At 41.3% G+C, this 17,495-nt stretch overlaps 1 protein-coding gene across 1 annotated transcript in view; it reads right to left on the bottom strand.

Moving 5' to 3' along the window:
• The window catches only part of Prps2 (phosphoribosyl pyrophosphate synthetase 2), a 33,953-nt gene extending 33,651 nt beyond the window's left edge, over positions 1–302 (bottom strand). The window contains exon 1 of the mRNA XM_010613973.1: positions 66–302. Coding sequence (XP_010612275.1) covers positions 66–187 — 122 coding nt within the window. The 5' untranslated portion in view covers positions 188–302. The remainder of the gene's footprint in view (positions 1–65) is intronic.
• Positions 303–17,495: the final 17,193 nt, after the last annotated feature.

Raw genomic sequence — 17,495 nt, 5'->3', positions numbered from 1 at the left:
ACGCGTCGGTCCCTAGCCCAGCCCCGCAGCCGCGCGCCCAGCGTCTTCCCCGGTGCGGTCCCCACCTGGTCTCCTGGTTGCTAAACTTCTTGGTGATCACCTTGCCCAGCTCCAGGCCCAGGCGATCGGCCACGCGCTGGGACAGGTCCTGGTGCGAGCTGCCGCTGAAGAGCACGATGTTGGGCATGGTAGCTCTTGGGTTTCGAGCGCTACGCTGCGAAGGCGACAACAGCGACAACGACTGCGACGCAGACGGCTACTGCTGTGGGAGCGGGAAAGCGCGGTGGAGGGACCTAGGGGCGGGGCGGGGACGAAGGGGGAGGAGCTTGGGGCGGAGCCAGAGGAGCTGGGGAGAGAGGAGGGGCAGGAGCGGAGGGGAAGCTGGAGGTTGCTGGGAAGCTGGCTGTCGCGCAATAAGAGTTGCAAGTTTGGAAGATCTAGAGGGTCCTTGCTCCCCTGGGGGCCTCACAGGCCCACACTTGACGTCTCCCACGTGCCTCGAGAGAAAAGATCAGGGAGCCAGATGACTGGGACACAGAGAGAGAATGTGAGAAGGGACCCAGGAGGTGCGTGCCCGCGATGATCCTCCAACCCAGAAACCCAGCGTAAACGACAGGTTTTCAACTGCAGGAGATCTGCAAACTGTAGCCTGTAGGCCAGATCTTTAGAGTGACGTGAGTTTGAGGCAGAGAGCTCAGCACGTTTGCACTTTAGGTGATGGTATCACACACCACCTTGGAATCCCAGTTAAGACAGCGCCCCCCCCACCCATTCCTCTTCTCTTGTTAGTAGCTATGTGTTACCAGGAATGTACTCACATATTACTACAGTTTGGATGTTGTCAATAAAAGCTGAACAGTTGTTCATTATTGCCCCTTGTTATCTAAGTACCTATACTGTATCTTCCCTTTTGCCTCTTGGTTTTCAAAGCCTAAAATATTTGCCATTCAGTTCTCAATAGTTAACTGTGCTGATCCTTGAATTATAGACTTGCAGCACGGCTTGAGAAAGCCAGCAACGTCAGCCACCTGAGCCCTGACCACAGGTGAAGAAGGCAGGGTTGATCTACGTGGTACCTTGGGTCAAGCCCCTCCCCCAGATTACTCCTTTGTAGGTAGATGTGGTGGTCCTAGGGCCAGTTTCACAATCTCCTACCTGTTGGATTCTCAACAGCTGGAACCCAGGATCACAAACCACTCCAGACAGACCCCCAATCTCAGTCCCTCAGTCCCTGGGGTCAGTGCCTGCTTCACCGCCCTCCTGGCAGAAGCCAAACAAAAGCTTTCCTCAAAAAGCGAATGCGGTACCAGAGCCAACTTCTAGGCACAGACCATGTGTAGGGGAAGGGAATGTGACCTATGTCCACAGAAGACTGGCACTGGATATGCTAGTCACAGTTTTAACTCACTGAAGATAAATTCAGCCCCTAAGAGAATCGCTGGTTTTACTAATATTTGGCAAGAATTGGTTTGCCACCTACAGCAAAGGCCACTTAGAGCTGAACTGTAGCTTACTCTACCTAGCTTCTTATCATTGGGATCTGAGAGATTAGTGGGTTTATTCATATCACCAGCATTTTTCATCTGAGTCTTTGTACTTTGTAAATTGGATCACTTTGCATGTTGAGTGTTTCTTTTAAATTTCTGTAGCTGTCTGCTTACCAAAAATGTTTCCAAGGGCTGAGGATGTAGCTCAGTGGTCCAGTGATTGACTAGCAAGTAACACCCAGGCCAATCCCCAGTACCTCCCCCCCCAAGAAAAAAATAACTCATTCTGGGGTGTAGCTCAGTGTTAGAGCACTTGTCTACTACATACAATGCTCTGGCGTTCAAACTTCAGCACTGCCAAAAGAAAAAGTTGTCAAAGCACCATTTCCAGTAGCATTTCTGCCCCTTTCCTTTCCTTTTAGGAAGGCATACATGTCCTATGTTATTAAAAAAAAAGAAAAACAATTACCTGCTATAGTTCATTGTCCACTGTGCCACAGAACAATGTTTCAGTCAATGCCAAAGCACATAAACAAAGGGGGTTCCATAACAGTGTTTAGTTCACTCTGATGTTCACACAAGGATGAAATCACCTAATGATACATTTCTCAGAACATACCCAGACGTTAAGTGTCACATGGCTATATTTCATAAAAAATAAAGTTTACATTCTAAATTACCATAGCAATGAAATTTATACTCATACTCAACCATATGTCTAAAATTTTTATTGAGGAATCTGTTAATGTAACTATATTTACACTCACCTAATAAAAGTTACTGCTAGCAATATTACTGTGATTTTTATGTCTTTAAAATTTCTTTCACAGATAGAATTGGCTAATAATGTGATCTCTCTAACTATATGCATGTTCTTCTCAGAGAACAAAGTGGCTTCCTGTTAGAATAGGGAGGCCATGGTGTTTTGATAACAAGGCTGGATTATAAAACATTGTAAGTTCAAGGTCCTGATTTCTGGACCAGTTAATGGATGGGAATTTAGAAGCTAGGACTGAGTCGACACACTGTGTCCTTGATAGCATGGGGAAGAAGCACTATCTGGGTTGGGATAAGTAAGAAAATGACTGCTTGTTCTACAATTTGATGAGTTACTGTGCTAAAGTGCTGAGAGTAAACAAGGGGAAATGTGCCATTTTAATACTAGTGGAAGTCATCAAATATCATCATGAGTAACAGACTGTACAGCAAGCCATCACTGGGAAATGTGCAGGATTCAAAGAACAGCTATGGAAGATTCTATTTGAACACTTTCTCTTCCAAGCCCCCCTTTCCTTTGATCCCTGGAAGCCAGGTTGTGAGGAAACCTTGATTGATAGCCGATTTCTCAACCTTAGCATAGGTGACATTTGTGCAGGGTGATTATTTTGTTGTGAGACTGTCCTGTGAATTGTAGGATGTTAGCCACACCCTTAGCCCCTCTCTACCAAAGCCCCCTTCTACCAGTTGTGACAATCAAAAGTGTCTCCAGATATTGTCAGAGGCTCCCCCCCTAGGGCAAAATCACCCGGATCTAGAATGGCCTGTTTAAATAAAAGCCTGGCTCTTTCCTTCTCCACATGGGTCATCTCTAGCGGTGCTCAGGCTTCCTGCCAGTATAACTGCAGGTTTCTAAATGGAGTCTTCCAAAAAGATAAGCCTCAAAAGCAAGTGCATATCAACCTTAATCTTGTTTGCTCATATCCCACTGGTCAAAGCAAGTTGCATGGCCATGATCAGAGTCAAAGTGGGATGGAATCACAGAAAAGCAAGAGGACTAGGTTTACCAAAGGTCTGCCACAGTACACTTAACTTCGTGAGTTAACTAATAAGAAATTAGAGGAAGCTTCAGGACAAGGAGACACATGCTCAAAGACTCAGAGGAGAAAAGGAACATATATGCACTCTGTGTATATGTGTTCTCAGATCGTGGGCATATTATAAAATATTCATTATTTTAAGATAAAATGTTGCTGGGAAAAATAAAAATGATGATATAATTTCCATCGCTGACTTCTACCTTCAATGATTCACGGGTAGGTATGAAATTAGGAAACCATAATTTGAATTTGTAGATAGTTTTACATTTTGCACTTCCCATTTCATTTAGCCAAATTCTTCACATCAAATAGTCTCCAAATATTTGCTGAGTGCATTTATCCCTAACTAACTTAAAGCTGAGAAATGGGAGAAATGGCCCGAAGTTCCATGGCTATTGAAAGACAGCGTAGGAATTAGAATGCAGGTCTGCTAGCCCAGTTCTTTTCTCTCTAGAAGAGTAGTGTCCAACAGATTTATAATGCCATGTGTGTAATTCACATTACTTAAAAAATGATATAAGGGCCAGAGATTTAGCTCAGTGGCACCGTACCTGCCTGGAAAGTGCAAGGTCCTGAGTTCGATCCCAGGTTTAAAAAAAAAAGGTATAAAAGAAACAAATACAGTTAATTTTAAATAATACAAATTAGTCCAAAATATTATCACTCTAACATGTAATTGACATAAAAATGAATGAAATATTTTGCATTTTTGATACCAAGTCTTCAAAATCTGATGTAAATTTACATCTGAAGTACATCGCAGTTTGGACTCACCATATTCGAGGCAATCAACAGATACATATTGCTAGTATTTGACCTATTACAGCAAAAGTCTTTCAAATACTGGTTCTAAGAGCCACACTAAGACACTCAACGTATCCATTCTCTTGTATGTTTTTACCTGGGACATGGCGAATGATTTGTAAAAAACTAAAGGTTTTAAGCAATTTACTTCAAAAACAATGTGACATTTTTCTCCTAATTGAGTGTTTTTTCTGATTTTTATCTTTACTTTTTACTTTCTATTACTCAAAGAGAAATTCAAAAACAGAGAGGAAAGTTCAGAGAAAAAATTTAGCCATAATTGCTTCAGCTATTTTTCTAATGTATTTTTCTGATATATTTTAAAGTAAATTTCAGATATCATATATTCAACTCTGAATTTAGTCTGTATCTGTGGAAAGATAAAAATATCACACCATATAGAAAAATTGGTTTAAAATTAATAAAAGGAATAAATGTTTACGTAGCAAGCATAAATCCCCAGTAGTGGGAGGAAAAGGTATAAATGTAAGAGCTACAACTAGAAAACTCTTAGAAGAAAACATAGGTACAAATCTTCATGACCTTGGATTAGGCAATGATTTCTTTAATATGGCCTCAAAACACAAGAGGCAGCACAACAAAAACACATACATTAAGCATCAAAATATGAAAATGTGATTCAAAGGATATTATCAAAAAAGTGAAAGATCATCGAAAAGAATGGTAGGAAACTTTTGCAAGTCAAGTATCTTATAAGAAACTTGTATTTAGAATATATAAAAAATGACCACAACTCAATGATAAAAGACAAATAATTCAATTTAAAAATGGGAAAAGGAGCTTCCCCATGGATTTTTATAGAAGCTTTATTTACAATTGTCAAAATTCGGAAGTAACAAAAATGTCCTTCATAAGGTGACTAAATAAGTAAACTGTGGCTGATTTAGACAGCACTGAAAAGAGATGAGCTACCAAGCCCTGAGATATGGAGGAAACTATAACACATATTACTAAGTGCGAGAAGCCAATGTCAGAAAGCCTCATTTCTATTGTGTGATTCCAACTCTACAACACACTGCTAAAAGCAAAACTACAGCTAGTAAGGTCAGTATTTTCCCAGGGCTAGGGGGAAAGAGTGGTGAATTGGTGAAACACAGAGGATTTTTAGGGCAGTGAAACTGTCCTGTGTGATGCTATATTGGTGGGTAAATGTCAGTACCCATCTACCCCAACCCACAGAACGCTCACCAAGAGTGAACCTTAATGTAAGCTATGACTTTGGGTGGCAAAGATGGAAGTTCATCCATTGTTGCAAATGTGCCCTTCCAGTGTGGAATATTGATAGTGGTGGTGACTGCGCACACGAGAGGCCAGGGTTCTGTGGGAACTCTGTACTTTCTGCTCAATTTTGGTGTGGACCTAAAACATCTCTAAAGTAAATAAAATTTAAAAGTCAATGAAAGAAACAACTAGACAAAGGATCTAAACAGAGATTTCTTCAAAACAGATACACAAATGGCTAGGAACCACATAAAAAGACAGCCAACATCATTAACCATCAGGAAAATGCCAATCAAAACCACAATGATATATCACTGCACACCCATTAGGATGACAATAATCAAAAGAAATGATAGGGCCGGGGGTGTAGCTCAGTGTGAGAGTGCTTTCCTAGCATACGTAAGGTCTTGGGTCTAATACCCAGAATTAAAAAAAAAAAAAAGAGTGCTAAGTATTGATGAGACCATAGAGAAATTAGAACTCTCCTATAATACTAATGGGAATATAAAATACTGCATCTACATTGGAAAATAATCTGAAATATGTAAAGAACTCAAGAAAAAAATTAGACCCCCTTCCAAATAAAAGACCTAGTAACAAAAATGGGCAATTACAAGAAACAGGGAGAGATCTTTTCCAAATGGGAAGAGGATCTAGCGATGGCAGGAGGGAGACTGAAGGGTGGGGAAGGGGAATAAAAAGAACTAAGATATGTTAAGTACACGTAAGAATGTAAATAGTATGTACTGTAAATATGTACCAATAAAAATTAAAATAAAATAAGACGGAAAATTGAAATGAATAGACACTTCTCAAGTGAAGAAGTACAAATGGCCAATAAGTTCAGGAAAGAATGTTAAACATCTTTGGCCACTAGAGAAATGCAAATCAAAGCAACACTGAGATTGGATCTTACTCCAGTAAGAATGGTTATCATCAAGAACCCAAAATGCCACCAAGGTCATAGGGGAAAAGCGACACTTTTCCATTGTTGGTGAGGATGTGAACTAGTACAACTGCTATGGAAGCAAGTATGGCCATTCCTTGGAAATCTAAAAATAGAAATTTCATTCCACTCAGCTACACTTCTCCTGGGTATCTTCCCCAAAGGTTTAAAGACATTGTACCATAGTGATACCTGCATACTCATGTTTGTAGCAGTGGAATTCATAATATCTAAGCTCTGGAAATGGCCTAGACTCCCACCAATGGATGAGCAGATAAAGAAAATGTAACATGTCCACAATGGTCTATTTTTCAGTCATAAAGAATGAATTCATGTCATGTGATGGAAAATGGATGAATTTTGAGACCATGATACTACATTAAATAACAGGCACAGGTTAAATGTCATGTGGTTTCTCTAATGTGTGAAACCAAAAGTGTAAGTAATTTAAAGAGTGAAATAAAGTAGACTCTGCACAGATGGGAGGGAATCCAAAGAAAGAGAGAGAAAGGAAAAGGGAATTTGGAAGCAAATATGATCAAGATGTAGTATGTATAGTACCAATTGCCCAAGGTGAATGTAATTACTATGCATGGAAAAAATATGCTAATAAAAAAGAATCACCGTTTATCTTTTGGTGATAATTGATTACTATATTTTATGGGAAGAGTAAGGTAAAATTTTAATTTTTTTCCCTTTGTCTCTAAATACTATCTCCCATGGAAAGGAACCAGGAACCCTTGGCAATTTGGCTGATCAAAGATCTGGGATAGGAAAGGATACGATGTGAGCCAGGACGTATTGCCTCACCTATGTCAAAAATTGGCTCCCATTGATCAAAGATAGGAGAGTGTGACCATCAAAAATGATTGTAAACATTTCTTGAAATGTACTAGATATGTAAAAATCAGAGTCCACGATGATGCTCAATAAAATGAAAACCTGAGCAAAAGCAATGCTCACATGACTCCAATACTAAGATGTATACTAAGCTAAATCCCTTCCATGAAAATGGATCATCTGGTAATTCCATGAACTCTGATGCCACTAAAGAGACTGTCCTTTTCACAAGGGTTGTATCAGACACTTCTGGAGATAAGATCAAATATGAAGAATCTGGTGCCGTCCATCAAATTAAGATAGTTGGATGCCTCATACATAATTAAAGCAAGGAGGAGCCAAGGCAAAACGAAGGGTGCGGGAATTCACAACCAGGAGCAGGCAGGAATGCAAGGACATTGTATAATGGTAGTGATAGGAAGCTCTTCAAAGGGGTCGCTATGGTTTGGATGTGACAGTGTTAAGCTGATGGTGTGGAACCTTTGAAAAGTGGAACCCAGTGGAAAGGTCCTTAGGTCACTGATGGTGCACACTGGGAAGAAATTAAGGTAGTTCTTGTGGGACCCCCAGTTTGGTTCCCTTGAGAAGGCTGTCATAAAAGAACAAGACTGGCTAGTCCCCAGGCTCTTTGGACCAGCACCTCATTCATTGGATCTTCAGCTGCCAAAACTCTGAGCTAGATAAACTTTTTTTCTTTATAAAGTTATCTAGTCTTGGGTGTTTCTTGTTTGTTTGTTTTTTTGTGTTTGTGTTTTTGTGGGTTTTTTTGTTACCGGGAATCGAATTTGGGACCGTGTGCTTACAAGGCAGGTGGCAGCACCACTGAGCTAAATCCCCAGCCCTGTGGGTATTTTGTTGTAACTATGAAAGCCACACTAGTACAGGGATAGATGCTTAAATTTTGAGGAAGGAGCGGGGGTAATGTTTTGATGAGAGGAGCAGGATGAAGTCATTGAAATTGCATTGAGCTTAACATTAGTGTTAGCTAAACTGATAGAGAAATGAAGGGTCTAAAGTGTGGTGGTGAACGCCTGGCACACACAACACAGTGGGCTGTTTATATCATTGAAAACTCTAAAGGGTTCTCCATTACTGGTCTAAAGTAAGTCAGGACCAATAAAAGCAAGTAGTCTCAAATATTTCCTAGGGTATGGTAGCTTCCAAGAGAAGGAATAATAATAATATATAAATACTTATAATACACACGTATATTTGTCTTTTTATATGACAGACCTCCACAATATCCTGCTGTAGTGTGTCTTATTACTTTCAGCTCTATTTACAGGTGAAGATACACTGAGAACAGAGTGCAGGTGATTTGCCCAAGCTCACACAATTTCAGAGTAGAGCCAGGAGGACTTTTACTATGGCTTTCTTCTGCCTCCTAATTCATTTACCAAGTAAGTGTAAACGATTGAAGAATTATTTCCATTTTAGGTCAGTGTGGTATATAAAGAGCATTTCTCCTTCCTTATAATATTCTTTTTTGTCTCTAAGTAATAATGGCAATGCAATTTTGATAAAGATCATCCTACCATGCCAAGAAATGTTAAATGTCTCTAGGCATGGTCCTGAGTGGATTTTCTTTCTTTCCCTTTCCTTTTCTTCCTTCCTTCCTTCCTTCCTTCCTTCCTTCCTTCCTTCCTTCCTTCCTTCCGTCCTTCCTTCCTTCCTTCCTTTCTTTCTTTCTCTCTGTCTTCCTTTCTCTCTTTCTTTCTCCACCCCACCTCTCCCTCCCTCCCTCCTTTCCTTCCTTCTTTCTTGTGCTGAGAACAGAACCTAGGCAAGCATTCTACCACTGAGCCACACACTCTAGCCTCTGATCTTGTCTTTTCTGTCCTTACTCTTCCTGCATTCCCTCCTTGATGCTATCATGGCCCAGGCCTTAACCCTGAGGACTTCTATGTCTATAACTTTAGTTCAGACCTCTCCTCTGAGGGATACTATGGCCCAAGGGTTAAATCCTGTTCCTGGTCTGCTTTTTGTAACTCAAGTTATATGTCTTTATACACCTGATTATTTAATTCGTCTGTGACTGCTCTGGGGCTATCCAAATAGAGCTGAAGGGCTGTGGCTGAGACACTGTGGCCTTCAAAAATGTAAACACAAGAGTAATTAAAAAGTATGATGAGTATTTAAATTTTAAAAACTACAGCATAAGACACATTGCTATTAATCCTTAAAATGCTCCCTCTTGCTTCAAACACACTTATCCCATTGTTGTTTTCATTTTCTGAAATAGACCTAAAAATTCTCTTTCAAGAATGTTTTTATGAGATATAATAAAAAAACCCAGTCACTGCTGCTGCTGAGGGGCATCCAACAGACAGGCAGCCTCCTAAAAACCTGACAGAGCCAGGGATGTATCTCAGTGGAGTTTCACCTGCCTGGCAAGTTCAAGGTCCTGAGTTCAATACCCTGTACTGAAAGCAAAAACAAAAACAAAAACAAAATGACAATGGGTCCTCATCCACCTTATTCATCCTATGCATCATGAAACTTCTTGCTGTTTCTTAAAGTCAAAATTACATGAAAGGTCAATGTTTTGAGTCAAATCAGGACATCAAGGTAACCAAACAGAGCAACTAAAGACACTCAGGAATGAGGATTTCCAGAACTGGTTCAGGCAGTGGTAGGAACAATGGGATAAGTGTGTTCAAAGTGAGAGCGAGTATTCTGAGAGGGATTAATGGCAATGTGTCTTTTACTGTAATACTTTTAAAAAATTTAAACACATACCATGCTTTGTGATCATTTCTTGTATTCACCATTTGGCCGTGTAGAGGAAAAGCAGAGCTGCTCCAATGAAAAGCCCCGATGTTCTGCCTCCCAGCAACACTTTCCTCCCCCGATACATGGTGCCACCACCGTCCACTTGACCAAGTCCAAACTGTGTGACTCACCCTTGGCTCTGACTTTACTCTCATCAGAGAGCAAATCACTCTCTTGCTTATAGCCTGTCCATGACTTCCCACTATACATGGGAATTGGCCATGCTTAACCCTCTAACTTCATGTGGCCTCCCTTCATGGCTCTACAGCTTCTCTCATCCCCTTTTTATTTGTTTGTTTGATTGTTTGTTTTTGTTTTGTTTTGTTTTTTGAGACAGGGTCTCACTATGTAGTTGATTCTGACCTGGAGCTCACTATGTAGCCCAGGCTGGTCTTGAACACCCAGCAATCCTCCTGCCTCAGCCTACCGAGTGCTAGGATTACAGGCGTGCACTAGGACGCCCGGCACTTCTCATTCCCTTTTTAAAAACACATAAAATCCTTCCGGCCACAAGACTTTTGCACCTACTCCTTTATCTTTTAGGAAGCACTTTCTACTAGCTCCTCTATTGCAGGCTCTGCTCTTCTTATCTTTTAGTCTCAGCTTATAAATGCCATCTCTTTAACCTTCCTACATGTGTCTGTTTCCTTTCCTCTCCAACCTCACCTCAATTTTTCTCTATCTCCTTGCTGTGTGTGGTGGTTGCCTTTATAGCACTTATCTTAATTCACCACTTCGTTACCTTTAGTTTCATATCTTTCCCATTGTGGCTAGAATGCAAGTGACACTAAGCCAAGCATTGGGTCAGTCTGAGTTATGGTCTTCGCCTCTGAGTTCAGAGCAATGGTTGGCCAGAGAATAAAAATGCTCAGCTTTGCAGGCTATGGAGTCTGTGTGGCAATTCCTCAAGCCTGCAGTTGTACCACAATGAAAGGAATGGGCGTGGTTAGGTTCCACTAAAATTTTATTTATGGACACTAAAATTTCCATTTCTTTTTTTTAAATTTCAATTTCAATTGATTTCAACGTGCCATGAAATGTTCTTCTTATCATTACAATTATTACTTTACTTGTACTTTTTGTTTTTCTTCTGTTTTTCCAACTATTTAAAAATGTAGAAAGCCATTCTCAGCTCAAAGGCTGTGAAGAAATGAAATGGGCAGGAAGTGCTCAGTAGGCCCCAAGCCGTCGGCCACTCCTTCATCTCACCCATTGTTGGGCAGATTTGCACAAAATTCTTTGTTTTGCAATAAAGAAGGCATGCAGGCAAGAACTTAGAAAAGAAAAATGTTCTCGAACTGAAATTTCTTACATTTGTTTAAGAGAGGGCACAGCACATGGGTAAGTGAAAATATGATGATTTTGCAATTGCTGGGATGAAGGTAGACAGCAAGCAAAAGTCCACACGGCCTTGGGCACCTTCCTAAAGATTCCCTTCTCTTTATGCCACATAGACACCTTCACTCTCATTGCTATGCTAGCTATAAAGGAGGAGTTGGTATCCTATGAGCCCTAGAAAATCCCGTGAATGATGAGGAACAATTCCAAGAAAGGATGTCTTTCTGAGCGTTGCATACCACCTTTTCTGATTCCACCATCAGTTTTCAGACCTTTGGATGCTGGACCGTCTCATCCTTTTCTTCTCCTACCCTGGAGCATTGGGGGAACTGATGGTGACCCAGAGAACAGCAACCGATTCAGAAGTGTATCTGTTTATTCTCCGTTGCAGTTTTATTCATGGCGTAGATGTTTGGGCCACCATTGTCTTTTCCCGCCCTCATCTGGTCTTTAGGGCTGTGATTCTAATATTATTTGGCCTTATTTTCCCATGCTCAATATCTTATGTTCCTCAGGGAACAGGCAGTGCCAGCTAAGAAGACAAATTATTTATCCTTCCTAATTAATTTAGCCAACATAGTGGGAAAACATTGAAATCAATGCTTTCCTCCTTTTTAACTATTCATTTAAAAATAACATTTATTTTTAAAAGGAGAAAATGAATAATTTTTGAAAATATTTTTTCCTCCAAAATAGAACTCTAAGGAAAATGAAGAGTTCAGCACATACTTTCTGAAGGCTGATCATCTATAAGAATTGGATTTACAACCAGTGTTTTTAACCAGAAAAGTTCTTTGCTATGACTGCCACCTTAGGCTCACTATCTCCACATCAGTTCTCAGGTGTATGACATGATTTTCTTGATCTTTCAGGAGAAAATAATGAGCCCTTATTCAGCCTTGAAAACCCCTCAGCTCAAGTGTCTCTGGGGAAAAAGCCAAGCTTAGTAAATAATTAACACCCTTGGCATACCTTCAAGGTGACCATGTTACAGGTAATTTTAGTTCATGTACACTCTGCTCTACTACGTACTTAGACCCTCAATTCTAAATGCTTGGAATGAAGTCAATAAAATACACTTAACCGATGCCAATATGAGAGAAATATAAGTAACTATAAGTAATACCACGTTAGTACAGAAGAAATGGCTTGTCAACTCATCCATTGACGGGAGCATGAGAAGAGATCACAAGTTCCTACTATGAGCCAAGCTCCTCATAGAGTCCCATCTAATTGTCACAACACCCTGGTACAGACAAGGAAACTGAGTCTCACAGACCATGACACCTCCAAGCTTGCCTGGCAAGTAAATGGTGGGAAAAGATTAGAATTCTCTCTTAGTTTTCTGTTTATAAGCTTGATTCATTTTTATATTGAAACACAATTGCTCATACTTTAATATTGGATAAGGCAAGCTGTCCCGGGGGGCGGGGGCAGTGGGATTCTGGGTATTTCCAGACTTGGCTTGGATGGAACTGCTTTTGTGGGCTTTTCTCTGTTTCAGGAGCTGATCCAGAGCATCACCTTGCCCTGAGTATACAGGCTGTTTTCTTTAGCGTTCTTTTTAGAGAAGACCTTTTCAAAAGAACAACATTTGTCTCTGAGTATATTTCAATTAGAAATGCAACCCTGCAGAAAACTTCATCCTCTAAGCTTCAATTAGGAAAGCATCGTCTTGCACTTCTGTTCTCTTTGGTCTGCCTTAGTGATGCTGTGTCGTTGCTTTTCATTTGAGTGAATTGTTAACTTTTGAAATGTGGCTGATTTCATATAAACACCAGATCTATGACTGCTCTTGAAAAATCCAAAGATCTGGCAACTCCGATTCTGCTTTGTCGTGTAGCCATAGTGGTCTGTGCCAGAGTTGGGGTACCACAGTCCCCCATCCCCACCATCTGCCTCAGAAATCTCCGTTTTGGCTTCATGGGGCCAAATGTCGATTGAACTCTTGTGTAGCCCTGTGCTGGCGTCTGCCTTTGCACCGCGCACTAGACACCCTTCGTCGCTCCCTTGGCTCCTACAGGCGTCTGGCTTGGCCTGTAGACCTCTAAGCCTTAGGATCCGTTTAAATTAGAGGGCAAATAGCTGCCTGTCTCCAATTATCCTGGGCTTGCTCTGCAGCTCAGGACGTGCAGGGGGCGGGGGAGATTTAATTACCCTCCTGGAGAGGGCGTGGACTTTCACTGCGGAAGGAAAAAACACACAGAGTAGATAAAATAGGTCTGGCTAAACGTCACCTTAACAGGGAAGCTCGGCATGAGCTCTGGATTCTGAACTTCCCAGAGAAAGGCAGAGAGGGTGAAGGTGCACAGCAGAGATCTACTTTGGAAAAGGACTTGTGCTCCTCCTCGTGGCCAGGGATCTGCTGCCTGTCTTGTACATTTAGACAATCAAATACAATTCCAATTTTATCTTTGGCAATTGGGAAAGGAAGCAAGAGGTGGAGGGAGGGGAGAGGGAGTGGTGGGGAAGGGGAAATAAAAAGAATCAAGATAGGTTAGGTACGTGTACCGATTCCCCAGGATGAATGTAGTCCATATGTGCTACAAATACGCACTAATGCAAATTTTTAAAAAATAAAATGAATACTGCAGCCCTAAGGAAACACAAATGATAAAGTTGTTTAAATTTAGATGTATGCCTCAGAAGCTGTTGGTTTGGGTTTTTCTTTTCCATCTTAATTGTCGTCATAAGTAGTGTGAGTTTCAGGTCTAGTTTAACTCCAGAAAGAACACTACTTAATGTAGAAACATGTCTCTATTTTCATTTTCTCCCAGAGAATCCTTTTGTTGTAGCACCCTTGTTTTAAGTATAACTGTAATCTCTATGGTATATTTTTCTCTTCAATTTGGAAACAACTAGAGCTCAATTTTGTAACTTCCTGAAATCGAGACATTTGTAGTGCGTTTGTTTTTCTAAAAGTGAAGGAGATTTAAGAACATATCATCTCTTGGATGTTTTCCCGTATGTGTGCTGAGGTCACGTATTGTTCATTTCCCTTTTTGGAAACAAACTCCAAGGGAATAGCATTTTGTAGTCGCGAATGACAGATTATTCTATGCAAACGAAACACTCAGCTGTCCGAATTAGTGTTTGAGGGCGAAGACTTTTGAAAAGAGAAATAAGATTTTTCTAGAAGTTTTCTTTCCTTAAGTCCCAACCCTTCTCATAAAGGATAACATTTTGAATTGTGCCTATTATTTTAAAAAAATGATGAGTAATAAAATACCCAGTTATATATTATCACCTTGCTCTATCCTAGAAAAAGATAATGAACTATATTTTTTATAGTAGATTACAATACCTATTGAGCCCATAGTATGCATTCTCCAAACATCGTGTTCAGTGTTTGCATTCATATTAATTCTCACAAGAACTGAAGCAGGATGAATTACTAGGCAATTTAGAAGAACAACTGAAGGGCGGAGAGAAAAAGTACCTTGGGGACACCTGGCATGTGGCAGAAGTGTGACTTGAACTCACGTGGCTCAGGGCTCTCAGTCTGTTACTGTGCAACCCACCCCTGTGATTCCTATATGCCGGGGGGGGCAGACATTGTGGCACACACCTGTAATGCCAGCCCTCTGGAAGGCTAAGGCAGGAAGATCATTAGTTTGAACCCAATTTGGGCAATCTGGTGACTTAGCAAGACCCTATTTCAAAATTTAAAAAAATAAAAAAGGAGTTATCCACAGTGTTGTAACGAGGAGGGGTATATTTCTGCCCCCAGCTACCCCTGCCATTGCTGTTGGCAGGATGTGGGATTTAGGAGTCTCCAAATCTCTGCTTTCTCCAGTGTCTGACTCCTACTCAGCTCTACCAAGGCTTGGAGTTGGAATTGTGTATTTCTAATGTATATTTGCTTATGATTCGATTTCCCTTCATATTTGGGCCAGCTCCATGGTAAAAAGCACAGACGTAATCAAGCCAAACATATTGACTCAAGGGTAAAGTGACCTAGTAGATTTGGAAGAATTACATTAGAAAACTGAATTAGAAGATAGCATTTGAAATTCCAAACAGCTCTGAGCTTCCTGGCCTACTAAGGAAGCCGAGGAAACTTAAATAGTCACTGTGACACCAGGTGGCAGTACAGGGGGAAACACAGAGACTTGAGACTTCCCAAGATGGCTTTTGACATTCTAGGCCCATGGCCATGATGAGAGTAGAGCCTCTGTTCCTAACACATTCATTTTCAGTTCTCTGCTTGAGAGGACAAGCCATTCAAGCAAGGGACAGAGGCCTGTCCGATTCCCTTCCAGGAGCTGCAGGGGACCGTAGTTGCAGGGTGGCATCATTTCCAAGGCACTCAGAAACGTAAGAATGGTCAGATGTTTGAGAGGAGGTCAGCCATGTCACCGACTACAAAGGGAATCAGGGTTTGTTTAGAGGAACAAAAGCAAAAATGCCTTCAAGATCAATGGAGAGACGTGGTGGATGTTCTGGGAGGTAAACATGTTCTTTCTAATTGTTGAGTTTCTTGGGGTTAGGGTACAAGGCATGAAGCTCTCTTGAATATAGATGAACTGGAACAAATCTTTTTAAAAAACCATTCTCAGAGAAATTATTTTAAAAATGAAAAAAAGGATGTTCCTTATATGATTGGAGAAATGATGCGGGGCCGGCATGAACCACCCCAGGAGAAACAGCACTGGCTTTAAAGTGATAAGCGTTATGCACACTTGGAATTTTAGCACAGTAGGTATAGCGGGGGGTCTTCCCAGATTGAACTGGTTCACCATGATCATTAAAAACACAAGCTAAGCACGTATATCTATTTCTTCTGCAACACCTAGCATCAAAGCAAGCCAACCCTTATCACACCAACAAGCAGGGATGATTTGTATCACTATCCACATGGTGTGTGTCCCCGGGTGCTATGCAGTGCACAGCCAGTGACCCTAGACTGGCAGCCCTGAAAGAAGGAGGTGTGTTTGGGGTTGGGAAAGTGTTTCTTACTGTTTTATTGTCTGCTGGATGGACAAGTATTAAACCCTAGAGCTATGACATGGACATTTAGTGGTGCTTACCTTCAACCCAAAAAGGAGTGCTGAAAAAAGGTGGATACAGGTTTGGACTTTTAAGTTAAATAATTTAAAATATAGGCAAGGAATCTGATATCTTTTGGAATCCTGTATTGATGTATTAATCACATTCCCATCACTGGGATAAAATATCTAGAATTAACAACTTCAAGGAGGAGAGGGTTATCTTGGCTCATGGTTTCAGTCCATGATCAGCTGGTTCCAAGGCAGAAACAGCATGGAGAACAGCTGATCAAACCACACAGCCAAGAGGTAGAGAGAGAAGGGAGGAGCCAGGGACAAGAATATGCACTCCCAGATCACATCCCAGTGACTCACCTCCAAACAGCACAGTCAGCCCCTGAACTTACCTAAGGGATGAATCCAATCACCTTCCACACATGTGAGACTTTTGGGAAACATTCTAGATCTAAACATAATGGGTGATTTATTTCATAAAGAGAAAAAAGAACTTTCTCAAAGTAAACATCACATGTAATTAGAACAATTCAGATTATTGTACATTGTCCAATTTCCTTCTAATGAAGGCCACTGCAAGGCAGGGATGCCAGGTCTGGGAGGGGAGAGCACACGCACAATCCCTGCTCTCTCCAGCAGCAGCTCAGAAAGCCCAGGGACATACACTCGGTCACAGTGCTGTCTCTACAAGGCATCATTTGTGCAGCTTTAAGGAAACCAGAAGCTCCATCTCCTTTAGACATCAAAGGAATGCTAGGTTCTGGGTGGTGCATGCCTGCTATCTCAGCTGCTCTGGAGATTGAGGCAGGAGTATTGCAAGTTTGAGGCCAGCCTAGGCAATTTTTATTTATTTATTTATTTATTTGTTTTTGAGACAGGGTCTCACTGTATAGTTGAGACTGAGCTGGAACTCACTATGTAGCCCAGGCTGGTCTCGAACTCACAGTGATCCTCCTGCCTTAGCTTCCCGAGCGCTGGGATTACAGGCGTGTGCCACCACACCTGGCTCAGCCTAGGCAATATAGCTAGGCACCTTCTCAAAGTGAAATGACGAGACTCTATCTCAAAGTAAAATAAATTGGGCTCACGTAGTTCAGTAATAGGGCCCCCCTTGGCTCAATCCCCAGGACAAAAGAAAGAGAGAGGGAGAAATGGAAGGCAGAGGGAGACCTGAGACTTGACGAGAGAGAGAGAGAGAGAGAGAGAGAGAGAGAGAGAGAGAGAGAGAGAGAGAGAGAGAGAGAGA

The sequence above is a fragment of the Fukomys damarensis genome, unplaced genomic scaffold, assembly GCF_012274545.1.
Source record: "Fukomys damarensis isolate Sample0158 unplaced genomic scaffold, DMR_v1.0_HiC HiC_scaffold_39, whole genome shotgun sequence".
Classification (NCBI taxonomy): Eukaryota; Metazoa; Chordata; class Mammalia; order Rodentia; family Bathyergidae; genus Fukomys; species Fukomys damarensis.
This window is presented reverse-complemented; position numbering and strand designations above follow the sequence as displayed.